This window comes from Megascapheus bottae, chromosome X (genome assembly GCF_031878675.1).
Source record: "Megascapheus bottae isolate mThoBot1 chromosome X, mThoBot2.hap1, whole genome shotgun sequence".
Taxonomy (NCBI): domain Eukaryota; kingdom Metazoa; phylum Chordata; class Mammalia; order Rodentia; family Geomyidae; genus Megascapheus; species Megascapheus bottae.
Window position 1 is genome coordinate 80,900,953 of NC_143547.1, and position 27,638 is coordinate 80,928,590.

The window sequence follows — 27,638 nt, forward strand, 5'->3', positions numbered from 1 at the left end:
ATCAGACAGGGTTGCTGTGAGAATTAAATCAGATCAAGTATGGAGCATGGCTTGTAAAATGTAGGTTGCAAAATAAAAGGTAGGTCTAAATTTCCTAAGAGGAGACATTCTTTTCTTTGCCAGTCCTGGGACTTGAACTCAATGCCTGGGCACCGTCCTTGGACTTTCTCAAGGCTAGCAGTCTACCACTTGAACCACAATACCACTTCCAGCCTTTTCTGTATATGCTGTACTGAAGAATCGATCTCAGGGCGTCATGCACACTAGGCAAGCATTCTACCACTAGTCCACACTCCCAGCTCAAAGAGACATTCTGTATGGACTCATTGGATTGATAGAGGTCAGCAGGTAGGAAATTGGTTATCTATTGAGTGAAGGCTAAAAGGATTAATTCACCTGGATGGCCCTTGAAGGAAATCACCAATGTTGCTAAGACCTTACATTTAAAAGTGTTGAAAGTAAAAGAAGCAATCATCACTTTTATTTTAGTCACAGAAATACTATGGAGTTTGGAGTTTGTTATCATTTCCACATAATAGTTGGAGGCCTAGAGAATTATAAGGACTTGGCCTTTCTTAGAAAAAGACAAGGTCAAAGACAAGGCCAGCCTCAGATCATCTGATAACAACTAATATTCTTTTTGTTTTTGCCAATCCTAGAGTTTGAACTCAGGGTCTGGGCACTGTCCTTGGGCTTTCTCAATGATAGCACTCTACCACTTGGGCCACAGCATCACTTCCAGCTTTTTCTGTGTATGTGATACTGAGAAATTGAACCCGGTTCTTCATGCATGCTAGGCAATGACTCTATGAGTAGGCCACACTCCTGGACACCTAATATTTTTCAGTCACACCTTGCTACCTTATGGCCAGTGTTAGAAGAATAATGATCTTTAAGCAACAAGATGCTTATTGATGTTTCTTTCCCCAATCCCCCCAGAAAAAAAATATCTTCTGGAATAGATTCCTATTTGAGGAAGAGTCAAGGAGTTGAAAAACAAACAAACAAGAATTTCTTGAAAATGGCCAGATGCTTCTAATTAACTGTTTACTCTATGGTCCTACTTGTGAAGAGTTTTGTGGAGTCATGTAATGCTTATATCTTTGGATCTTCATTTTGATTTTTCCTACTACTTGAATTAATAATCACTTGGCTTTGTTTTGCTTTCCTCTACTTATGAAGTAAAATATAATAGAAGTCAAAATAAAATTGAAGGGTTCGTTGCAGGAATAGACCTTATCACTCTAGGCCTATTCATATCCACTGCTCCAAATACCTAGGGCTGAGGTTGAGAAGGATTAGCCATTTTGTAAATATGGCCTGGACATCTAGTCTGTGGCAAATACTGTTTGATCTGTGAATCGGAGGCTCAGATTTGGGGGTAGAGTTGATGCCAAGAATAATGAGATTTAGACTCAAGGAGCTCATGCTATAATTAGGCAAATCAGTCCACAATCCCTTTCTATAATCCTAAAAATCCACAGATCTTTTAAAACCAAAAGGGCTTTCTGATAACTAGCTTGGTAGCAAAGCCTGACCTTGAATTAATATGAAATGATTTTATAGTCTTTATTTTGCTTCATGGAAAAATTCACCTTTTATTGTGGAGATATGAAGGAACTTGATTGTGGAGTGTTTCTCAAGGCTCTACTGAGAGGTGAGGTGTATAATTTTTTTGTAAATTAATACTCTGAATCATACATGGCTCAAGTGGTCAGATAAGGGATTGTGAACATGTATAAGCAAAGAGACATGAAAATACAGCTCAACACATGCTACAAAGTAGTAATGGATATTTTTCCATAATCCATGAATAGGAAGAATCTGTAATATGGAATTCAAAAGATGAGAGGCATCACTACGTACCCCAACAGCTGAGAAATGTTCTTGCTGTATCTTTAAGTTGGAATGTGACGGAGCATTTAGAGAAAAAACAGGAAGGACATCTAGAGAACAATATAAGTGACAGCACCAAGGGAGTAAAGCCCAGGTCATGTTCATGGGAGTGTGAAAATCATGATAAAAAGAGAAATGATAGAGCTGGGTGCGGTGGCTCACACCTATAATCCTAGCTACTCAGGAGGCTGAGATCTGAGGATCAAGATTCAATGCAAGCTGGGCAATGCAAAGCCAAGAGACTCTTTTCTCCAATTAATAACTAGAAAACGGGAAGTGGGGCTTGGCTCAAGAGTAGGGTGGTAGCCTTGAGCTGAAGAGCTCAGGAACAGCGCCCAGGCCAGCATTCAAGCCCCATGATTCCCCCTCCTCCCAAAAAAGAGAAATGATAGGAGACCAGCATCTGCACATCTGCATCTGCAGAGCGCTTTGAATGGCTTGCTAAGGAAGCCACAGGAAGCCAATGACTCTCATAAACACGGCATGCAGAAATTGGGGGTTTAAGTCTTCAAAAATATACCCACGAAGTTAGACATTTGGATTTGAAAATGAATTTTGGTTTTAAAAATAATTCAGTACGAAGTGAAAAAAGCCTCTAATTCACAATAAACTATAAAACCTCTGTCCAGAGTTCCTAATATTTACTGAGCCATTCAAGTTAATCTTAACTTCTTTGGATTTATCAAGTGTATGAAGCTGAAGCCACATTAGCCTAGAAAAGGTTTCTAGACTATTAAATTTTCTCTGGTGCCTTTTTTCCTTCTCAGTCAACTGACTTGCTCCAGGGAATGGAGCAAAATCTCCTGGTTTCTCTTGTAAAATCAAACTCAGGCTAAACCAAGTGGCTTATGCCCATAAGCCTAGTTGCTCAGGAAGCTGAGATATGAGGATTGCACTCCCAATTCAGCCTGAGCAGGAGAAAGTCTGTGACACTCTCTGGTAAACTTTTCAGAAAAAGGCAGAAGAGGTGCTGTGGCTCAAAGTGGTAGAGCACTAGCCTTGAGCACAAAGACACTCAGGGACAGCGTCCAGGTCCTGAGTTCAATCCCCTAAACAAAACAAAATGCCAAACCTCAGGCTAATATTGGCTGTGGCAGTAGTACAAAAGCTGGGGAGTGGGTACCAGAGTGAAAGACTTGCCTCACTGATTAGGGGGACAACTCTATTTGATGGGTTGCAATGGAAAAACATTTAGAGGCTTCATTTGCCTCCTCTGAGGTGAGAGGAGGTTTAGAAGGCCCCTTACTTGATAGAACAACCAGAGCTCTAGGACTTTTAGGCCTTCAAAGTGGAAAGCTTACCAGAATCCTGGAATAAAATATGTCTCAATTCATTAAGGATAGTAGAAAAAAAATCTTATGCCACTTTTTCTCTCCTTGTTAGTTTTAATTTTGTTTAACCTTAATGTTCAGCTTGCATAGATTACTGTATATTTAAAGATATATGTGTGTTTGTGTGCCTTAGAACAATGATACTGTATTCTGACTCGGGTACAGTATACTATTATAATATATATCACTGGACATAAGTATCTGGTTTGACAAAATTCTTTTTAAAATGCTCCTGAAGGGACCAGGAGTTTGGCCTAGTGGTAGAGTGCTTGCCTCACTCATATGCACGAAGACCCTGATTGGAATCCTCAGTACCACATACATAGAAAAAAGCCACAAGTGGTGCTGTGGTTCAAATGGTAGAGCCTTGAGAAAGCCTAAGGATAGTGCTCAGGCCGAGTTCAAGCCCCAGGACTGGCAAAAAAAAAAAAAAAAAAAAAACAATGTCCCTGAAAAGCCTCCCATGACTTCAACTTATGCAAATAGAATTCTGTTTTAAATGTCAGAGCTATCAATATTTAAATGAACTGTACATTAAGGCTTCTTATAATGTAATAACATCACCACAATTTTATCTGTTTTGTGCATCTAAATTTCCATGTATTGTTAACACATTTAACCAGAGTTAAAAATAGCAGAAATTTTCTCTGCTGTAATTTTTTTTCACAGTTCTACACACTGGTAATTTATTTTCAAAGTGACCAATTTGACAGTGCAAAATCGTAAAGCATCACATTATACTTCTGGTGTTATTGTCAGACACATTTTTTACTGTGTTTTAGTTCTTCAGGTGATTGGTGATCCGCCTAAATTAAGACTCCCCTGGGGGACTTAGCAAAAGATGGAAGTTTATCATATCTATTGCTTTTTCAATCAAGGATTAGTTCATGAAAAGAAAATTCACATTTGTTGTGCCTAATCACAGTCAGAATCTCTGGAGATTATGAAGGTAAGTTGATAGGTGAGATAACAGGTTCACTATGTCACTTCTATTCATGCTTGGATTAGAAATCTACATTGGGCCTTTAGGTAATTCCTTAATAATCAAGCTATTCAATTAGTGAAAGAACCTTGCTTCCAGACAAATCTAGCTTCTCTAGCATTTTTGTTGTGGAGATAGAAGCCCTAATTCTATTTACTGTCACATGATGTGACCTATAGAACAAAATGCATTTTTTAAACTTTTTAATCTATCTTCTCCCCTTCAAGTTCTATAATTAAAACTCACTTTAATGAAACAATCTACAGCAAACATTTTAAAGGTTAAACCAAAGAAGTACACTTTGTACTGAGGATAGCTCTCCTATTACTTCCATTTTGCCTTTTAATGAAACATATACACAGACACACACCTCCAGTGCTTCAACCTCCAGTTCGAGCTGAACATCGGGTACTTGAAGAACACAATCATGAGCCCCAGTTCCTTTGTTAATCTATTCCAACCTAGCCACCCACAGTCACATTCTACAGAGAAGGTTCACAGGCACTGTTCATGAATAGGAGCTTGTACTCCTAAACAACATGTAAAAATTTCACCCACAGTGATTCTGAATCTTGACTTAAGCATTTGCTCATCAGTCAGAAATATTTTACTAATGCAGCTACCTGAAGCACACAAAGTCACACAAATCCTATACCTTGCTTTCCAAACCAATGCTCTTACTCTTCCTTTCCTTCCCCTCCCCTTTGCATTTAAAAATAAAACCCAATTCTGCTGATGTCAGGTATTCTTGCCTCACCACAGGAAATGGACTGGGTGAGTTCTCACATCACATGTTTATCAGAGGACAGGGAACATCAACTGGTGTCTGTGAGACACTTGCCTTGAGCTGGGAGACCAAACTCTATGAAAGGGCCTTCAGCCTGGTGGGTTGAGGGGGACAGCACGGGGCACATCAGAGCCCCTCTTCCAAAGGGTATAAAGGAGGCACACTGTGAAATGGATTCAAATGGAATTGGTGACCTTTGTAACAAGATTACCTTTAATCCCTTCTCTCCTACTTAGAGAGAGAGAGACAGAGACAGAGACAGAGAGATAGAGAGACAGAGACAGAGAGACAGAGAGAGACAGAAACAGAGACAGAGACAGAGAGACAGAAAGAGACAGAGAGAGACACAGAGACACAGAGAGACAGACAGAGAGAAAGAGATAGAGAGAAAGAGAGAGACAGACAGATGGAAAGACAGAGAGGAACAGAGAGACAGAGACAGAGACAGAGAAATTTGAATAGAAAAGCTCTTTCCAAGAAGCAGACAGAGAGAAGGCGGCAGACAGAGAAAGGCAGACAGAGACACAGGGACAGTGAGAGGGAGAGGGAAAACAAAAAAATACAACTGACCTTTGTTTTCCTCATTTAAAAACAGAGTCATGCCTTCCTATGCTCTAGCAATTACAATCGAGAAACCATTTATTTGGTATTAAAAATATGATACAAGCTCTAGAATTAAGTTTGGGGTTCAACTGAAATAAACTTTTTTGTTCATTTTGGTTTGAGATTTTTGTTTGTAGACAGTGTCTCACTAAAAGTTTCCTGTTAAGGAATCAAAAATTGAAGATGAAAATGATTCTAATAAAGTCAGCACAAATGAGCAACAAAAACTGGCAGAATTGATATTTCTAATTCCCAGGGAAAACTTTTTGTCTACACATTGAGAATGGACATGAAAAAAACAACTAAAAATAACAACAAAAACAAATAGTTCCAATAAAAATAGTAATGAAAAATTTAAAAATACTTAAAAAAAACTAATAGTAGCTGGCTGCGGTGGCTCGTGCCTGTAATCCTACCTGAGGATCATGGTTCAAAGCCAGCCCAGGCACTAAAGAATGTGAGAATCTTATCTCCAATTAACCACCAGAAAACTGGAAGTGGTGCTGTGGCTCAAGGGGTAGGGTGGTAGCTCTGAGCTGAAGAGCTCAGGGACATTGCCCAGGCCCAGATTCTAAAGCCCCAGACCAAAAAAAAAAAAAACCAACTCCTATTAGTTCCAACCAAGCTAATTTGATGAGAAATTGGCCAAGAGCTAAACTTGATCCCTTAGAGTTATAATCCTACCTACTCAATAGGCAGAGATAGGGAAGTTCATCGGTAGACGCCTGGCCATGAAGAAAGCTAGTGAGACTCCATGTCAATAAGCAAGCAGGGCATAGCATGGTGATTGCAGCTATGTGACAGGATCAAGAGCAGTCCAAGAATGGTCCTGGGCAAAACCACAAAACCTATCAACTGAAAAGTGAAAGGTTAGCTTAAAATACCCACAATTATTTAGTGGACTGCTTGAAATAAGGATTGATAGCCACTTCACACTGATTGTCATCCTGGCATACTTTAGTGTTGGTATAATGATATTAAAATTGTTTATTTCATTTTCATCTAATGATTGAATTTCTATTTTATATGAATTTTATAAACATGTATGTCATTTAATGAGTAAAGATGCATGGTTTCGGAGTGTCTCTTTGATATCTTTCTCCTAATAGCAGTACAGACTTCTTCACAGATCCGTGCTTTTTGTTCATCATAGACGGGCAAACTTCCACAATGATCAGACTCCAGGTAAGCTCAGTTGACTTCTTATTACACACAGGAAAACAGATGACTCGCCCCCAAAATGATTTTATCCCGATGTTAACATTGTTAGCTAGAAATATCTCCTAAACCAGAGCACCAAAGTCCTAAAGAATAAAATGACTTGCTCCAGCTTATAGTCAGAGAAGGTACTAAGACTCAGTCCAGTGCTTTTCATAACAAGGCCAGAGGCACTTTTCTGTATAAATACAGATAGATATAAAGAGGAAATCTAAACAAACCCTAGAAACAATTTTACAGCACAAAAGCAGGGCCCATATCTGTGTAGCCAGCAAGCTACAGATGGATCTATGCTTTCCATACTTACAATAACTCCTGGATAATAGCCTCCAACAGTCACATTCTGGGTCCTAGTGGTTGCAGCAAGGCCCACCGTGAGAATTAACACAGACACAATAAGCAAAGTAACAGTGACATAGATGGAGTTTCGTTTCCTCCGGTTGAAGGCTCCTGTAAACACAGAGAAAGTGAGAGTGTTCATTTGAGCCACAAAAGAGAAAATTTTACTAGGAAGTTTTTTCTCTCCTACTCCTGCTGGTAACTGAGGTTGTCTCTAAGGAGTGGAATTACAGCAAAGTGATGGAAATCTCAGTTCTGCAGTCAGCAACTGCCACTTTTATAATAATGTATTTCTATGTAACTGGAACCCCTCTGTATATCAGTTTTATGATAACAAATCTTTTTTTTTAGTGGGTCATGGGACTTGAACTCTGGGCCTGGGCACTGTCCCTGAGCTCTTTAGCTCAAAGCTACCACCCTACCCCTGGAGCCACAGCCCCACTTCCTGCTTTTTAGTGATTAATTGGAGATATGAGTCTCATGGTCTGTAGTGCCTGGGCTGGTTTTGAACCACGATCCTCAGATTTCAGCCTCCTGAGTAGTTAGGATTACAGGTGTGAGCCACTGTGCCTGGCAACACATTTTTTTAAACTTCCAAAATGACAGGAGGCTGAAATTTGAGGGGGAAAATGTATTTCTAGTTTGAAAATAACAGAAGAAAGCTCATCAGTTATATAGAAAGAAAGCAAGTTCTATGCTTTTGGCATTGCATAAAAGATGTATCATTTGTACTTAGTAGGGTTGGTTTTATTAGGCCAAATTACAATGGCATATTATGAACACAAAATATTGGTGTGCGGATATTAAGTGAAAATATTTTAAAGCCAATATGTAACCAAGAAGGATTTTTCATAAGCTAGAGATATGAAATTTCATTTTCAGTGTAAATATCAGAACCAAGTCAGGTACTAGGGATTTTTTTTTCATTTATTTCTGACATTTGCCACCTCACATATAAATTTTAAAATGGTGTGCTGGCAAGATTTGTCACATAACAAATGAGTGTAATACAGTAAATGTTGGGAGGCCATTAGTCCACAAAGATATATATCAGGGTGCTAGATGGAAGGGATTCTAACTTATACACATTTAGGCTTATGTGAGGCTGACAAAAATATAAATGATGTGAAACCCATTCTCCTACTCAGGGCTTATCAGACATGATAGCGTAAGCCAATATATTTTTTTTGAAAACAGGCTTATTAGGTCAGATAGAAAAATGGTTTCTAAGCTCCCTTTTCAATGTAATGTTTTTTAAGGCTTCAAGCAGGGCTCACACTCTCTGGGCATTTTTCATGAAAGGCAGCAGAGAGGGCTCCCATCCGGAAATACTTCCAAGAAGATTGCCACAAGGAGCTCTCAGCCGGGAAAAGTGATCAAATAGGGGATGGTAGATTGCAGTTCTCTAGTAGACTTGTGGAGGGTGGAAAGAATGAATTACTGGAGAACTTGGTGGTTGCCCAAGTGGCTTGACTGTAATTTATGGCCCTAAAGAAACTTTTGGTCTGAGGACCGTGGTTCAAAGCCAGCCCAGGCACTAAAGGCTGTAAGACTCTTATTTGCAATTGACTACTAGAATACCATTAGTAGCGCTGTGGCTCAAGGGGTAGGGTGGCAGCCTTGAGCTGAAGAGCTCAGGGGCAGCACCAAGGCCCAGAGTTCAAGCCCCACAACCGAACAAAAAAAAGAAGAAACCTTTGGGTCTTTAAGATCCAGTCAGTTCTGGAAGGCCTCACTGCTAACTCTGAAAGGAAGCAGAGCCATAGGGAAAGGGCCCAGGCTGCATTACTGAGGGGGGAGGGAAGAAGGAAGGGGAAAGAAGATGAGAAAACAAGAAGAGAGAAAGACCTAGGAAACCTGGCAGTGCGGCTCCTGCAGATATCCCCTCTGGAATGGAAATAACCTGCAGTGCTGTCTTGGGTAGACCACAGTTCCTTTTGTCTTACCCATTGCTGTTCCTGCTCCTAGGGAAGTAAGAGGGGCCGGTGGTTTCCCCTGACATGGTTAAGGCCTTTATAGGCCCCAGTACACTTAAGTGCGATCTTACCGTGAAAGGAGAGCTGAGAGTGGAAAAAAGAGGTTCCCCTGCAGTGAGACCTCAGACTAGTCCCCGACTGGGAAACAAATAAGCCCAGAGCCACATATGACATCAGGGCCCTGTTTGTGAGATGGCAACTTGGGGTGTAAAGAACAAGTTAATGGGTGGCACACAGATGAACAAAGCCTGGCGATTACAACTGCTGGGCTGGGAAAGAAGAGGAGAAAGGCGGGAGACAGGATGAACAGAATTTCATTTCTTCAGTTTATCTGAGGGTTAATTATCCTTCCTCTTGACTTTGAGGCACTCTATGTCAGTCTCTAAACCAGGGTTCTTATTTGATCATACAGTTGACTATTTGATAACAGTGAGTCTTCAATTTGTTCCACAAGGGATTCTAACACAAATGTATCAATACCACCTCCCATTCTTGTCTTCTTTTCTCCTTTGTCACTCATATAGGGTCTCTAGCCTTTTCAGTCCCCCAAATTGAGGTGGGGGGAGAGAGATAGGGACAGAGAAACAGAGAGAGATGGAGACAGACAGATATGGGGGGGAGAGAGAACCAGGGAATGTCTTATACTGAAAACATGTAACCTTATAGATGAAATTGGAATATGTATATTTGCATGGCTTTGCTAATTTGTTTCATAGGCTTGCTCCTTTCCCACCAACTGACCATTAATCTTATTCACAGCTCCTGGGTATTATTTGCAAACATCACTCTAACTCTTAAAAGCACAGGAGCCACGTCAGAAAAGTGACTCAGCAAACCACATAGTGTCACTGCAAAAAATCTATTTTTTTTCTTTGCTTTAGGACTTGAAAATTCAGTCAGTTAAGGAAACTAGGCAAGGGCACAAAGGCCTTGCCTCTTCATAGGGTTTTTTTTTAAATAAAATAAAATTACTAAGAAAACCTCTCCCATTGTGTATATTACTAAAGTACATTATATATATATTATACATAATAAAATGTTATAATGAATTTCATTATTTTGTACCATTAATATATGTTAATAAAAAGAGTAGAAAAAGAAAATTTTGACTTCACTAGCTGGAATGTCTATTCTCTGTCTTTTCATGCTTCTTCAGTTACTCCTTATTTTATACTATAAATGCCATAAATGTGTAAAATAAAATATAATCATAATACCCAATGTACATGTGTGAAAATGGAAGCAGTTAACTTGACGCATAGGGTTGCATTCTTTTTCTAGAAAGATAGAAGGGGTGACATTGATCAAGATGCATTGTATCCATAAATTGACATGTGGAATTGAAACCCTTTGATACCACTACATAAACATATTTACAAAAAAAACAGATTTTAGTTGCAGTTAGGAAGTTGACTATTTTAAGGAACATCTGAGTGAATCATTTCAAAAAATGAACAGTTGCCCCACACTTTATCTTCAATGTCAATTTGAGTTGAATAAGTTCACATCAACTTGATTTTGTGAAGGTGTGGCGAAGGCTCTGATAAGAGAGATTTTTTTGTGTGCTTGGGAAATTTTTTCTGGAGCTTGTTCTATCTTTGAGGGGAGAACAGCCATGCTGTTGTTTGGGTATAATTAGGGGATTCCTTTAGATGGTCCTGTGAATAATCAGGTTTTATTTAATAAATAAAATACATAAATCAATATATCAAAGGGCATATAAATCAATATGTTAAAGAAGCTCAGACACCATGAGCCCTTTGCAAAGAACTGACAGGTGCTTGTCATTGTGTCTGATTCCTAGTAATTAATCTGTACTTGTTGAATAACTGGAACAATAATCAACCTTGTTTGTGTCTTAATTGAAAAAGTCCTGGGATAAATTATATGCCTACATATTGGCTATCCTTATCAAATTAGCTTCTTAAAAACAGGATACACCGGAGAACTCTATAGAACCAAGAGCCATCTGTTCAACTAGAGTCCTAATCACAGTGTTTCTCACTATTCTGTGCACTTCAGCCGGACCCAGTTAAAACAACTCCTGCAGTCAACAGCAGCAAGCTTCTGAATCTCATTGCTGTTGCCTGCCCACCCCCACCAGCTCTCCGCAGATCTACTGCAGCCCTCCCTCTCTGCAGTGCCCCACCTCCATCCTACACTCCTGAAGACCAGGATGCTGTGCTGTAAAAGCACCCAAATATTTGCTGTCTCTAACCGGCTTCTTTCTCCTTTGAGGGCCCTCCACTATGAAACTCCTACCCTAGAACGTTCTGCATTTCCATCAATCTCTCCCTTCATTTGAAACCTGCTCAAAACTCACATTTTCCATGTGTTTCATGCTCACCATACTCTAACCACTCATTATTTCACATCTTTAATGTCCTAGATACCTCACTCAGTAAGTGTATTAAATGTAATTGCTATAATTACAATTGTAACTGTAGGTCTGATCCACAAGTCATAGGATGTCCACTAGCATGAATTGCTAATAAGACAGGATCCTGTCTCTGCCTATGCCTACGGATCTTAAGCATATTCTTGATATTTTTCCCCTCCCAAGAGAGTCAGTATGATGTTCAGTCTTTGTTGGGGGTGCAGTAAAAATGGAAGTATTCTTTTTTGTAAAATATGTTCTAGATGACTGGTCATTTTCACCGTTGATCTTTTGAAGCAGTTGGAATTTGTCTACCTGAATCAGTTTGTCATACAAGAGAAGCTCCCAGAAACTGCTGGGCTTGAGCATCCTTGGAAACAGGTGGTTACCCACACAGCATTTCAAAACCCTAGCCATCTCTTACCATTTTCCTTACAGCTGCCGAAATCCGTCACTTCCACCTCTGAGGTCAATTGGTTTAAGAGAAACATGCAAGGCCTCCGCAGCGAGATAAAATTGTGTTGTTGTTGGGGAGCGAAGGAATGGCTGGCTGTAATAAAGGTTCCTTAGCCCCTGGGGGCGCTGTTGCCAAAATGGAATAGAGGGGTTTCTTGAGAGAGGATGGAGGGGCACTGGAATTATATTTTACCCATCTTCATAAATGCGGAGTTCCTGCTCTGTCGGCTCTGAGCTAAGCTCCAGGCAACTAACAAATGCAGAGGGCAGGCATCTTGGTGCAGTGTGTGTGTGTGTGTGTGTGTGTGTGTGTGTGTGTGTGTGTGTGTGTGTGTGCTCAATTTGGGGTTGCTGCTATGCTTTCTGTATATAGGGAATCCCCTCAGAAATGTTGCCTTTCCAGGCTGAAACAGTAACCCAGCCACTCTCCCCCCTCTGTACATGCAGGCAAAGGTGAAGTTGCCAGAACTGAGTTAAGTGGGAATTGCTCCTAAGTATCTCAGATGCTGATTCAGGCCTGAGCTGAACGGGACCAGTGCCAGGGAACTCTGATCCAGGGAGACTCCCCAGTCTAAAGTGTGAGAATCCAGGGTTACCAACTCTACTTAGAAATCTACTAGTGCGGTTCGCCTGCAGACTTTGAAAAAGCAGAATGTGTGATGAAGGATTGATATATGTGTGAGATGTGTGGTTCTTTTTGTGCAGCGTTGTCCCTGGGCTGGGTGAGATCCACTCAGCTTCTTGTTGCACAGACCTTTGGAGAAACGTTAAGATTGGCTGAGGGCCCTTGGGAGGCCAAGAAAGAAGTCTTTTCATCTTATTGAGCAGCTTACACAGGAGTATCAAATAGCAAGCTATTAAGCCCTGGGCTTGAAATTTGCCCACTCCTCGCTTTCAGACGGCCTGGGATGGGGAGGTTTGGCTTGCAGGTGGCTGTCAACCGCAGCTGGAATGGGAGCTGCGCAACCTGCCTCACACTCTTGTCTCTGTGCAACAGCTTGGCGTGAGGGGCGGGGGGAGGGGGGAAGGGGAGTCGAGGCTGTGTTGGCGCCACAGCTGGCCAAGGTAAGGACTGCATTCTGTGTGGAGTGTGTGCGTGTATAGTGGTGTGTGTATGTGTGTGAGAGAGGGGGGAGTGGAAGTGTAAGGAGAGATCACGGGATTCTAGATTCGGTCCTGAGACCTTAGCCTCATTTGTGTTGCAAATAAGTATTTCCTTAAAGTGAAAAGAAAGGAATATATAAAATCATAAAACACATCTGGGCCCCACTATTGAGGAGATTCCACTTTGGGGGGAGCCTCTTTCGTGAACGAATTTTATTGCGACTGAGCCTTTTGCAAGCAGTGGTGGGGGGAGGGAATCATCTCCAGTCCCCTTCCCCTACTCATGTTCCCGCAAATTTTTCCTATACGACCTGGATAGACAAGAGTGAAGGAATCAGGGACCTAGGGGTTTTTGCCGAATGTAAAGTGTGTTGGCAAGGAGAGAAGATTATTATTTATTTCTTTTGCAGTGTATCCGAGGATCATTTTAAGATTAGGTGGGAATACGGTTCCACAATCCCCTCCCGCTCTCCTGGGCTCGCAATGAATTCTCTCCGCCCAGTGAAATCATAGGGCTTGAGAAGCTGCCTAACAGCTGAAGGGAACTGAGTTTGGGTTTTGTTTGTGAACTACGAGCAAGCAGGATACAGGAGCAGCCAAGTTGCTGCCTGAACATCGCAGTCCCCAGTTTTCACGAGGAAAGGTGTGGAGAGGTGCCCCTCCCCCGCCAGGCCGCTCGGAGAGGAAACGCGCGACAGGAGAAGATGCGGGCACTCGCGAACCATCTTCTTTCTCGCCCCCCCCCATTTCCCACATTCACGCACATTCTTTGAATTTACAGCGGAATCACGAGCCAAATTCAAGGAATGTGGATCGCACTACTGCACACAAACGGCATTAGGCTGTTTGCAGTGATTCCTCGGGAATTCTCCTCCCGTCCCCCCCTGGTTTCTTACTCCCCAACCCCCAGCCCGTAGGGTTGCGCAATCACCCCTCCCCTCCCCCACACACAAGGTGCAAATCCCCACCCCCGCCCTCGCGCACGCAGCTCACAATTTCAGGGCCGCTCGGAGAGAGTTAGGAAATGGCCAATAACCCTGCTTCGTCTAATTATTTCTTAGTTGCTGACCTCTTAGAAGTGAGAAGCACTTTGCAAAGAGACCACATCGAAGGGAAATCAAAGACTGAAGTGTTTTGATCCCCCTATGAAGTCTGTACACTCCACGCACACACCCGCACTCCAGGGCAAATACTCACACACAAACTGGGTGTTCCAATAACCACGCGTGTTGCCCACCCACCACAACCAGACAGTTCCCCCGCCCGGGGGTCCTATCCCACCACTTTGAATCCTGCGATGCAGTGAAGCCCCCCTTAGTTTCCAGCTGTCTAGCTTTCAGGATAGCCGGGTGCTCGCAGTCCGGAGGGCAGCGCACTCCGTGCTGACGCCGCTCGGAGGAAGGGTGGCTAGACTTACCCATGGAATCAGGCAGGGACGTGTCGCTGGATCGTTGCTGAGTCAGGGACTGATGCATGGTAAAATCTGTCCCGTTTGCCCCAGTCCCCTAAGATGCTTCAAGCACCCCCAACCGCTCAGGACGCCCCGCAGAGCATCCCACTCCGCGGCAGCTTCTCCTGGTCCCTCCTGAGAGCTAGGAGAGACTGCCTCTGCTTGAGAGCTGCAGCCCAAGTGCCGCCTCCCCTCCCTTCCCCTCCCCTCCCCTCCTCTCCCTCCCTCCCTCCGTCCGTCCCTCCCTCCTCTCCTGCCTCCCTCTGCTCCAGGAGGCAGCAGCATTGGCAGTCCACGCAGCACCGTGCGCTTGCGCAAGACCCCCCCATCACACTCCCTGGCCTCCCCACTCTAGATACCCCCCCCCCCGCTTCTCAAGCCAGACAGGGAGCTGTTTTGGGCCCCTTGGAGCCAGGGCTGCACAGAGGAAGAAAAGGCTTCAGCCTAGAGACAATCTGCCTACCTTGTAGCTTGAGGAGAGGGTCTTCGGAAGTCATTTTGTTATAGGATTTATAATTGGGCAGGGAGACAGAGTCAGAGATTCAGAGCTGAAACACACACACACACACACACACACACACACACACACACACACACACACACACACACACACACACACACTTGTGCAGGTCTGCTCTTAGAGCTTCCAGAATGACATAATGGAGCTGGAGATGATCCAGAGAAGGGCCACTGTATAATCAAGGGGATGCTGAAGGGAGACTGCCTTATGAAGATAGATGAAACAAATGCAGACTCTTTAGTCTAGAATGATGAAGGCTGGGAAGAGATGTGACCAGAGTGTATAAAATTATGCAGATGTGAAGAGAACGAGAACACAGCCTTATTCACTAGATCAGACACTTCTAGAACCAACAGCACCCTAAAAGTGACAAGAGTCTCCTAAAACAAATGTGACCCTGTATTGGCACACTTCCTATTTCTGCTCAAAATGCTTTTATATCAAGGATCTCATTTTCTCATCGTAGCACCTATGAAAAGGAAGAAACGGGAATTATCAACAACCCTATTTTATGAAGAAATAAAGTCCCAGATGAAAATCTGGGACCACTCAGCTATTAAGTGGTAGAGATGGAATTCAAACTTACATCTGTTGGACTCTCAGAGCAGTGCACTTCTTGTTATAACAACTGCCTCCATGTCCCCAAACTCCAAACCAAGTAAAGTATAACACACTTTTGACAATCACTAGGATGAAGAATACTTGGTTCTTTCCATATCAACTTTGTTAGTCTCTGAGATTTTTGCTACGCTATCCAGGAAATGGAATCATAGGCTCTTTCCTTTTCTCATCTTCCAAAGAAAGAAAAGATGCTTCCTAAAAGTGAAGAAGAAGGAGAAAAAGAAGAAGAAGAAGAAGAAGAAGAAGAAGAAGAAGAAGAAGAAGAAGAAGGGGAAGAAGGGGAGGAGGAGGAGGAGGAGGAGGAGGAGGAGGAGGAGGAGGAAGAGGAAGAGGAGGACAAAGAAAGCCTGTTATAAAGAACTTGAATAGTCCAGGTTGAACGTTGTCTCAAGTATTATTAGCAGCCCTATACAATAGATATGGATTGCAGATCTATGTAGGGGTGTCTGTCTTAAGCATAAGCTTTCCAAAGGTAGACAGAAAAAGAAATCCTATGTTTTTATATAATTGCAGTGGGTTTTTTTGGACATGTTTATTTGTCTCTTCCTCCTTGCACCCTGAATACCTTATATCTAATATAAAGAACTCCTGTAAGCTGTAAAGATTTCTCAGGAGTGCTTCATAATTAGCTTATTTCACCTTTGTGAATGGAGCATTAAGGAAAAAGGTTTGTATATAAGCTAGGAAAAATGTTTAACACCATCTTTAGAGATAGTAACCACATAGCTAGAGATCCTCAAGGAAAAGCACATAGAGACTCTGTTACAGGTTTCAGTGGACAGGAGACCTTTGCACTTTAGAAACACAATAGCCAGGAAATAATGCAGCAGGCATATGTAATTGGATTTTGAGGTGCCTTTAATGGTGGTGAGCCTTGCTTTCTCCAACATTCATGAATCCTGTATGAAATGAGCTAGTATTTATATACATATATAAAAAGCACTAGAGAGGCTGGCTGTTTAAAAGATGTTTGTGTTGTGTATTTGTTCTTAACGCTTCTTGGGGTACCTTATGGGACCTGGAACACAACAGGCACTCAGTCAAGTTAAATATGACTTTGAGATCAGTAACTGTGACAATATTAGCAGCTGCAGCAGCTCAAAGATCTGGGGGGGGGGAAGGAGGTAGTGAAATAAGAACTAGGAAAAAGCTCCACATTTCAGCTAAGCTCGGTTCTTAAACCTCTTTTCCTTCAAAACTAAGTTTATTTTCATTCAGGATGAGCTGCACAAAGGCATTTTTCATGGGCTCAATTCTAATGTTAATGTCAAAGTGCATTAAGATTTCATACAAAAATAGGTTCATAGTAAAATTTACAAATAGGCACACCATCAAGATGAAGAAACAGATCTTGGACGCAAGTGAAAGTTACTATAAAATTGCTTGGTTAGCTTCAGGTGAATAAGAAATTACTAAAATGTCTTAAAATAAATCCTTTTCATTGCAAGCTTGATCAAGCATACAGTGTTGCTCCCAGGTTGCAAACTGTTTAATCGTATCAGAAAATGTTTGCCAATGGGGCTGCAGCATATTTTTCTCTGTCTTCTTCAAGCCAATAATGATAGCCCTTTCCAGAAGTCATCAGGCCACTTGAAAAATGCCAGATGGTACTCTCTCTCTCTCTCTCTCTCTCTCTCTCTCTCTCTCTCTCTCTCTCTCTCTCTCTCTCTCACACACACACACACACACACACACACACACACACTTTAGAAACAATCATAACGTTCAGTCACATCACTTTGATGATTTTTGATGATTTTTGGCTTGTTAAATTATTTTGAAATACACATTAGAGGAACTGAGCCTAATAGTATATACACACATGCACACACATATGCACACATACAAATTTAAAATGATGGCCATACAAGTGTACACACACACACACACACACACACACACACGCACGAGTTACACACATTCCACACATTATCTCCATACTGTGGTTAGTATCACCTGCTTCTCACTTCTCAGGCTTGCATTGCTCAAGGACAGAGATGAGCTTCTGAATACCTGAGTACCTGAAAAAGTTAAAACATTCTTAATTGAGCTTGGAGTTGGAACTACCAGATTCTCTTAAAAATGCCAATATTCAATGCTTGTGCCACAAACTGCTGACTCTTCATGGAAGGAGCCATGCTAGCGGACATTATTTTCTTTGAGGACCAGGAAAATAACCATAGCATCAAAGATGCAATGGTATAAATTTCTACTTTGTTACCATTTTCTATTTTGTAATCTACTGTTGTTACCAAACACTGTGTTTTCCAATACCAATAAAAATAGTTAATGATGTGATCTTAAGCGGCTGGAACATCATTTGTCAACATGCTATTGTTACTGGATATTTTAAAGGTTTCCAATTTGTCAGCATTATAAATAACACAATGAACTGAAATCTTAGCAACTTTCCTTTTTTAGTATACAATAAAATACTGCAGTGGAACTATTGATTTAAAAGTGCCAAACCACATATTATTGACTGAGTTTTTAATATTATGCATATAATAAAGTTATACATACTGATGAATTTTAATTTATATGTATGTGCTTATATATCCAGATATCCCCTTGTAATGCCAACAGATCAAGATATTGAATCTTTTCAGCATTCCAAATGGCTCCCTTAGGCTCCCTCCTCTGATTATCCTTCCACAGGTTACCACAGTTCTAATGTTTATCATTAACCTCTAATATTTTTAGGCCTCTGAATATATATTGCTAAATTGTGTCAAAACATTTGTAGTAAAGCATGTTTCCACTGTCAACACATTAATTTGTCCAGGTCTCCAGATCTCCTGGTTTTCTGTGGAAAAAGACTTGTTTTAGTATTAAAGACATGTCTAGTTACACTCAGTCAGCAATGACAGAATAGTCAAGAAGCCAGAGCAGAGCAGAGCTAGACACAATGAGTACAGAAGCATCCAGGATCCCAAGGGCAGTCCCAACAGGCAAATAGCACTGTGTCACAGTTTAAAAGTACCTAGAAATGTCCAACTGCTCAGATCTCACAGTTGTATTGTTCTCTGTTGCATATACCCTGTCTTCCTCATACTTAACTTTCAATTTTCCTGTAATAATCACTTAGTTATTCTTGGTACAAAGTTGACATTTAAAAACTTCTTAAACACATGACACTTTTATTGCTCTTTTTTGATGACTGAAATTTTAAAATGACATTAAAGAATTCTAACACTACAGCATATAACAAATTATTCCTTCCTTAGAATTCTACTCTCCAAAGGTAAAAATTGATTGGATTGCATTTTTCCAAAATTTTTCTCCATGCATGTGTTTACTTTTGTTTATTTATATTTGAGAGTGAATTTATTCCTTTTAAAAGCAAACTTTCAAAAGAGTGAATATTTTATTAATCACTAAGTTATATTTAATAGCTTTCAAATACACCTCATCAAAGCCCATCTTCAATTAATCAAACCCAACAGCAGTTCATTCATACACAGTGAAACACCATCCAATTTATATTATAGCCATTACAGACAGGGAACAGAAATTCTTTCTCCTTTTTGATCATTAATGTGCAGTGAAAAAGCATCAGGAGGATGATATGAAAAATGAATACAAAGAAATTATCTTGACTTCAAATTACACTGGAAATATCAACAAAAATATCAAAATGATACAAGTATTTCTATTTGTACTAAATTCTCCATGAGAAAGTTCTGAAGAATGGCTAATTTGTTTTGGAGTACAGAAAGGAGATAGTGTCTTCAAGGTTAAATTTCTTTTCTGCACAGAATTTCATATTTCCCTAATGTGAAAGTATAAAACAGTAACAGAGAAAAATAATACATGAAGCAGTGAATGCACTAGGGACAGTATGATATTTTTAAAAGAGACATAATGTTTGTTTGAACAGTCTAGTAACCACCAAATAATGTTAAGATTAGAGATTGGTGGCTTGTACTTGTACTTCTAGCTACTCAGGAGGCTAAGAATGGAAGAAGTCAGGTTTGAAGTCAGCCTGGACAGAAAAGTCCACAAGTGTCTGTCTCCAAAATAATGCATAGAGGGAGGGGGCAAGGGAAATGGGGACCACGACATGTGAAAGGGTATCAATGTGTGGGAATTAAGGCACCATTTATCTGGCAAATATAATGTAACCCTTCTATTAATTACAATAAAAATATATTAAAAAATAATGCATAGAAAGCAGGGTTAGGGCTGTGGTTCAACTAGAAGATCCTCAGCCAGGCAAGTGCAAGGCACTGAGTTCAGACTTCAGTGCTACAAAAAAAAATTGGAGATTAGTCAGTGAGAAAACTTACTTAACATATTTTATACATTAAATGCTTAATAAGGGAAAATTCCACCATACTTTTTATTCTTCTATTTCGAAAGTGTGGAGGATATGAAGGGGAATGGCCTTAAGCCCACAGGAAGTAGGTTGGTGGAATGCTTTATGGGAATCTCACAATACAGATGTCGTGCTGGACCTGGCAGAGATGACACTTGGTAGGGTTTGTAAAATAGGATTCAGTTAAGCCATAATGGCCGTTACCTTCCTCTAATTAATTACAGAGCTCAGTACCTCTTTTCCTTTATCCTTACTAACAAAAAAAATATCATTAAACATCTAATTAGAAGTGGCATTGTCACAGGCAGGGATTTCTGTTTAACTGCTTAGTTCAAGTTTGTACTGCAGAGGGGTTTTCTGTTTTGTTTGTTTCTGGGAATCAATACGTTTGCTACCAGTTAAAATTGCTCCACAGAGTCTTAAAAACGTTTACTCTGTGACCCAGCAATTCCTCTTCTAGGAATCTGTACTAAGGAAAGAGAAATGTGGACTAAGATTTATGTGGAAAGTTGTCAATGATAGTGCTAGTTATAAGTTAAAAATTGAAAGGAAAGGGCGGGGAGTTTGGCCTAGTGGTTAAAGTGCTTGCCTAGCATGCACAAATACCCATGTTCGATTCCTCGGTACCACATATATAGAAAAAAGCCAGAAGTGGTGCTGAGGCTCAAGTGGTAGAGCTCTAGCCTTGAGAAAGTCCAAGGACAGTGCTCAGCCCTGAGCTCAAGCCCAGGACCGGCAAAAATTAAATTGAGAAGAAAGCTGCGTACCAGTGGCCCCTGAAGCTCAGGCCTCTAATCCTAGCTACTCAGGATGCTGAAATCTAAGGATCACAGTTTGAAGCCAGCCCAGGATCTGCGTTTCAAGCTAGCCCCAGCACAAAAGTTCGTGAAACTCTTTCTCCAATTAACCACCAAAAAGCCAGAAATGGAGCTGTGGCTCAAGTGGCAGAGCACTAGCCTTGAGCAAAATAAGCTCAAGGACAGTACCTAGCCCGGAGTTCAAGACCCAAGACCAGCACCAAAACCAAACAATCCCAAAAGGCAAAGGGACAGCAACCAGGCTCTCAATTCAAGTCCCAATGCCCACATAAAAATGGAGGGAGGACATGCTGAAATGTTAAAAATTAGGGGAATGATCAGATAATACAACAAATATATGATGAATATTTTATATAGCTATTAAAATACTGTTTTCAAATATTTAAGAACAGGGAATTATACAGAGTGAGTGAAAAAGCAAGCTAAGAATTGCACATGAGATTTAGCCACATTTGTTTAAAATTGCAAGTATACACAGAAAAAAACAATAGGAGGAAACTAAAGAAAACAGTGCTATCTCTGAGCAGTAAAATTAGATTTCTTTCTATACCTTTCAAATATGTTAAAGGGCATGTATAATTCTCCAACTCTCTACTTTTGATTAGTAAAAGAATTAAATAAATGGATGAATGTTTCCTAACAGCAGAAAATCCGGATGCATCTACTTTGGTTTGGTACATCTGTTTTCTTTCTTTTTCTTCTTTCCTTTTCTTTCCTTCCTTCTTTCTCCCTCCCTCTCTCCCTACCCTCCTGGTCTCCCATTCTCTCTCTCTCTCTCTCTCTCTCTCTCTCTCTCTCTCTCTCTCTCTCTCTCTCTCTCTCTCTCACACACACACACACACACACACACACACACACACACACACACACATACACACACACACACACACACACACACACACACACACACACACACTTTCAATCTCCTTTGCTTGAGTACAAGTTCTATAAAATGTACCATGCCTTTCAAAGGAATTTGTACCTCTCATTTGTGCAGTTAAAGCTTGTTGGTTACTAGCAGGGAGGGAAATATTTTTTTTTCTGCTCCAGCCCTGTCTATGCCCCTGACATTACACCAGTAGAGGGCTGTCTACTCTGTGGATTGCCTGGAAGGAGCAGCTTTCTGGAAAAGCTGTTTGGGAAGATGAAAGGAATTCTGTGGGAAGGGGGAGATTATGGATAAGGGGGAATAGAAAGTAGGGGGAGCGGAAATCAGCAACTGTGCTTTTTAGAGAGAATTTCTTTGGTAAGAATATTTTACTATGTGAATGTTTAAAAGAAATAGAGGGCTGGGAATGTGGCTTGATGCTTGCGTAGCATACATGAAGTCCTGGGTTCGATTCCTCAGTACCACATAAACAGAAAAGGCCCAAAGTGGCATTGTGATAGAGTGCTAGCCTTGAGCAAAAGAAGCTCAGGGACAGTGCCCATCTATTGATTTCAAGCCCCAAGACTGGCAAAATTTTTTTAAAAAGTTAGACCTGCAAGAACTCTATTGAAGGCCATATGTCTGTAAATCCATGACCAGCTCCAACTGGTCCAGAAAACCGCAACGCTGCTATAGCTAAGAGGCAGTTGTTCAATAAAGTCTGGCTTGCTTTAACAAACAAAAAGAAATTACAAAAGTAAAATATACACACAAATCTCAAACAATACAAAAACGCATGCGTTTTAAAAATTATAACTTTCCTTCCTTAATCTTACGCTGCAGAGGTAACCTCTATTAAGATTCTGCTATATATTTTTCCAAAACTCTGTTTTTTTCCTCTGCATATGCAAGTACATGCATACATAGTGATCCAAATTGAACCAAACTATAAATATCATTCTCTAACTTACCTTTTTAAACCCAATACTGTTTCATGGACCTATTTTCGATGTCACTATTTATAGGTTTACCTTTTCTTCAGCTGCTGCACATTACTCTATCATATAAATGTTTCAAATTTATTGAAGCAAACCCTTGTGATTGGACATTTAATTTAGTTCCAGTTTTTCAGCATTACAAGCAATGTTGAAGTATCCATGTCTGTACATATACCATAGAATCTATTTAAAAGAAAATCTCTTTCCGGGCCGGGAGTTTGGCCTAGTGGTTAAAGTGCTTGCCTAGCATGCACGAAGACCCGGGTTCGATTCCTTGGTACCACATACATAGAAAAAAGCCAGAAGTGGTGCTGAGGCTCAAGTGGTAGAGCTCTGGCCTTGAGAAAGTCCAAGGACAGTGCTCAGGCCCTGAGCTCAAGCCCAGGACTGGCAAAAAAAAAAAAAAAGAAAATCTCTTTCCATCAGCTGTGTATTACCTAACCATTTGCAATTAAATTCCTGGAGTCTGGAAAACAGTTTTTAATGGCTATACCAAATGCTCTGTAGCATCTTGAATGGTTCAAAACATCCTTTCCAATTAAGTTGCAGTCCACTACATGTTATATTTGAAAATCACATTATGTGTTAAGGATCGGGCACTGTCTTACATTATTGATACAGTGTTTGAGTGTTCGCTTTTAGCATTATTGTCTTGGACTTGAGTGAGTGAGCACTGCCTGAAGAGTGTGAGCAAGCAGAGGCTGCTGGGGAAGATCATCCACGGTAGCCTAATCCAAGATAGCACAGACATGTGACTATCCCTACTCCAGTTACACTCAGGCTCTCTCTGCCACCTGGCAAGAAGATTCAATTGCAGCTAAGGCACCCTATTTGCCACCTACAGAAGAAGAACAAGAGCCTGCACATTCTCTCCAACATGCTCTGGCTATCTGTAAGTGCTATCTTTGATAGCCTACTTTGAGGTGACTTTCTTTAGCCCTCGCCCGTGCCTTCCCCAATCAACACATACCTCTTTTTAGAACTCTCCACTGCCAGTATTCATGGAATTGAGCAGGACTGAAAATAGTTAAGGCTTAGCATCAGAAGACTATGTTCTTCTCCTAGGGGTTTCACCAAATCACTGAATTTCTCTGAGCCTCCATTGTGACAGCCATAAAAATGGGGATTGCAGCGGAATCTTTCTTGCAAGGCTGATGGGAAATTGATGACATATGGAGAAGTCCATTGAATGCAAGGAAAGGTGATCTGATTGTAAGATACCATTATTATTTATGACTCATGTCTTCCAGATAAACTTGGTCATTTTATTTTACTCAAATCACAGCTCTGGAAACTACAATGTAAAAGGGGTGCTTATTAGCTTGAATCTCATGCAGTAAAACAGACCAGTGGAAAAGTTCTTTGGAGACAGGCAAATCTTTACAGACCTTCATGGAGGGGTTGATGGTATCACCAACACAGAAGCTGACCAGTGTCCTTCAAGGAAAAAAAATTCAGGGAAGTTTATTACTTTTTATTCTTTTCACAGGAGGGAGGGAGTAAGGAGGGGGAGAGGGAAAGGGAGGGAAGGACGGAGGGAGAGATTATTTGGAAAGAATCAGGACAACATGGATTTCTGCAGGCTGGCCTGAGGATCTGTCTTCCCAGAGAAGATGTGTTCTAGCAACTGTTTGGTGTATTTTTTAAAGGTCAGAGAGGCTCTGGCTCTATAGGATGGACTGGCTGTGACACCTGATTAATGTCTGTGCAGTACTTTCCAGAATGAAATTTAATCAGCAGAATGATTGCAGCAAGCAGCTGCCTGGAGGAAAATGATCCTGTTCTAATGGTGGCTTGTTTGATGTGTTGGCATTGTAGTAGGGCACGTACATTATTAGTCTAGCCCAGAGGCCTCAACTAGGACATGGAATCCACTAGTAAGGAAATGTAGCAACCAGCAGCAGCCCCTCTCATAGGGTCATCACTGTCAGATTGTCAGTTCTTCCCCACTCCAAGGACCTTTACTGACAGCTTCCGTCCCACCCCAGGGGTCTTCCCTGTCAGCCCTTTTAACCCCCTCCTATTATTATCCATTCCCTGAGTCCCCTTAGATCCATCACTCTTCCCGCTGTCCTATAACATAGTTTCAAGGCCTTTGCTGACTGCTTCCTCACAACACACACATAGACACCTCTCCGTTTCTTCCCCCTACAGATGTTCCCAAAGTTTAAGTGAAAATAATAGTAGCCTCTCTTCATAAGAATGATGGGAGTCTACTGGTCTAATTTACCCTTGGTGCCCTATTTCCCCATCAGAAGCACAGAGGTTATTATCCTGTGTTTGCAGAAATTCTGTCACGAGGCCTCATACTCTGTAACATATAAGAAACGCAGCAGTGGCTTATGTGACTGACATGTCCTTCTACTCAAATGACATCAAATGCTCTGTATGCGAGTTGACTGTGCTGGACCTTCTGCACCAGAATCTGTCAGAGGAGATATTTTTCTAGTAGTGGAGACAGAATAGATAAGCCGGTCACAATTTCCTGCTGGTCTTTGTGTAGTTAGTTTGAAATTTTTTCACTGAACCCCTCTAGAGTATATTCAAAATCACCACAGGGCTCTGACACACTGGAGATTCCTGTTGTTTTGTTTTCTATTTCATTTTGCCACTGGAATCTGTTTCCTTTCTTTTTTTCTTTTATTTCCTTTGGTCTTTTTTTCCCTAGTTTCTTCAAGTGGCAGTTTTAGTAATTGAGTGGGGGGATGGGGAGAGGGAGAGAGGGGGAGGGAGGGAAGGAGGGAGGGAAGGAGAGAAAGGGGGCGAGAGAGAGAGTGCCCTAGTGCGCACCAGTTTGGGAGAGGGAGACTTTAAATCTTTGAGTTCTAACTTGGCTTTTTTACTCACTGCTGGCCTTCTACCACTTAAGCAATACCTCCAGACCAACATTTTTCTATTTAATCAGAGATAAGAGTCTCATGGACATTTCTACTTGGGTTGTTTTTGAATCTTGAACTTCAGATTCAAGCCTCTTGAGTTGCTACACTTACAGTGTGAGCACTAGAGTCCAGAAGGGTTTAATTATTTTGGTGGTACTGAGGTTTGAACTCAGGGCCTAACAGTTGTTAGGCAGCCTTATACTCTGCCTGTTTTGCTTTATTTATTTTTCAGGTAGCTATCAGATTTTGTCTGGGTCTGGCATTAGAGTATACCCCTATCTCCCACACAACAAGTACAAATCACTATACCTAGTGTGTTAGATAAGATGGAATGAATAACTTTTTGTGAAAGATGGCTTCAAATAAATCCTTCATATCTCTGCTTCCTGAGTAGCTAGGATTACATGCACAAGTCACTGAATTTGGCTCTAGGGTTCTTTTCTAACAGGAATTTATAGATATGTCTCCTTAGAAGCAATGATTTGTAAGTATCCTGTAAGTATGATGTGTTGTGCTTTTACATTCATGTACTTCAAATGTGTCTAATTTTCTTTCTAATTTTTCCCTTGATCCATTGGTTATTTAGAGGTTTACTCTTTAATTTACACATATTTGTGAATATCTCAAATTTCCCTATGTTATTTCTCATTTTGTTCTTCAATGACCAAAGAACACATTCTGTATGATTGTAACTTTCTTAAATATATTGATACTTGATTCATAATCTAGTACATGTTCTGTTCTGGAGAATGTTCGATGTGTACTTGAGAAGAATGTAGAGTATTTTTCGGTCGTGAGGTACAGTCTTCTGCAAGTGAAGTCTAGTTGGTTTATATTATAGTTCAAGTCTTTCCTTTCCTTTTTGACCTGATTGTGCAATTGTTCTATCCATTACTGAAAGTAAGATGTTGAGGTCATCAACCATCATTACTGAATTGTTTCTACCTCAATTTCTATCAACATTTTCTCCATATATATGACACTATTTTTGTTTTGTATATGTTTGTAATTATTATATATTCCAGAGTTAATTTTTGTGGGTACTGGGGATTGAACTCAAGGCCTGGGGCATTGTCCCTGAGCTTTTTCACTCAAAACTAGTGCTAGGGCTGGATGCGTAGTCTAGTGGTAGAGTGCTTACCTAGCATGCATGAAGCCCTGTGTTTGATTCCTCAGTACTACAGACAAAAAAACAGCCAGAAGTGGTGACATGGCTCAAATGGCAGAGTGCTAGCCTTGAGCAAAACAAGTGTCCAGACAGAGCCCAGGCCCTGAGTTCAAGACCCGGGACTAGCAGAAAAAAATACTAGGGCTCTTTACCACTTTGAATCAGAGTGTCACTTTTGGTTTTCTGGTGGTTAATTAAAGGTAAGAGTCTCACAAACTTTCCTGTCCCGATTGACTTTAAAGCATGATCGCCAGATCTCAGCTTCCTGAGTAGCTGGGATTACAGGCATGAGCCAGCAGCAACCAGCTCAGAACTGACTTTTTTTTTTGCCAGTCCTCAGGCTTGAAATCAGGGCCTAGGCACTGTTCCTGAACTTCTCTTACTCAAGGCTAGCAAGCTACCACTTGAGCCACAGCACCACTTCAGATCTTTTCTGTATATGTGGTACTGAAAAATCAAATTCAGGCCTTCATACATGCTAGGCAAGCACTCTACCAGTAACCCATCTTCCCAGCCCCTAGAATTGTCTGTAAGTATAAAATGTCTTTTGTCTCAAATAACATTTTTTGCTTTAACATATTACTTTATTAATGGTATTTTAAAGGTAACAATTGAAATGCCTGGAGTTTGGCCTAGTCAAGTAGTAGAGTGTTTGCCTAGCATACATGAAGATCAGAGTTCAATACCTGGGCACCACATACACAGAAAAAATCTGGAAGTGGTGCTGTTGCTCAAGACGTAGAGCTCTAGCCTTGAGAAAGCCAAAGGACAGTGCTCAGGCCCTGATTTCCAGGCAAAAAAAGTAACAATTGCAACTTGCATAATAGAGATCAACCATTGTTCCAATAACAATGTTCGAGTACTTTTAGGGCTTAGGAAATATAGGTATTTTGGCTTCTATTATCTATTTAGTAATCGTTGCCTTAAAG

The 27,638-nt window shown here is 40.9% G+C and overlaps 1 protein-coding gene across 3 annotated transcripts in view; it reads right to left on the reverse strand.

Moving 5' to 3' along the window:
- The window catches only part of Tmem255a (transmembrane protein 255A), a 53,969-nt gene extending 39,289 nt beyond the window's left edge, over positions 1-14,680 (reverse strand). For all 3 annotated transcript variants that reach the window (XM_090326725.1, XM_090326724.1, XM_090326723.1), the window contains exons 1-2: positions 14,487-14,680; positions 7,125-7,267 (exon numbers count right to left, since the gene is read on the reverse strand). In XM_090326725.1, the coding sequence (XP_090182851.1) occupies positions 7,125-7,267; positions 14,487-14,544 (201 nt within the window). In that variant the 5' untranslated portion in view covers positions 14,545-14,680. The remainder of the gene's footprint in view (positions 1-7,124; positions 7,268-14,486) is intronic.
- Positions 14,681-27,638: the final 12,958 nt, after the last annotated feature.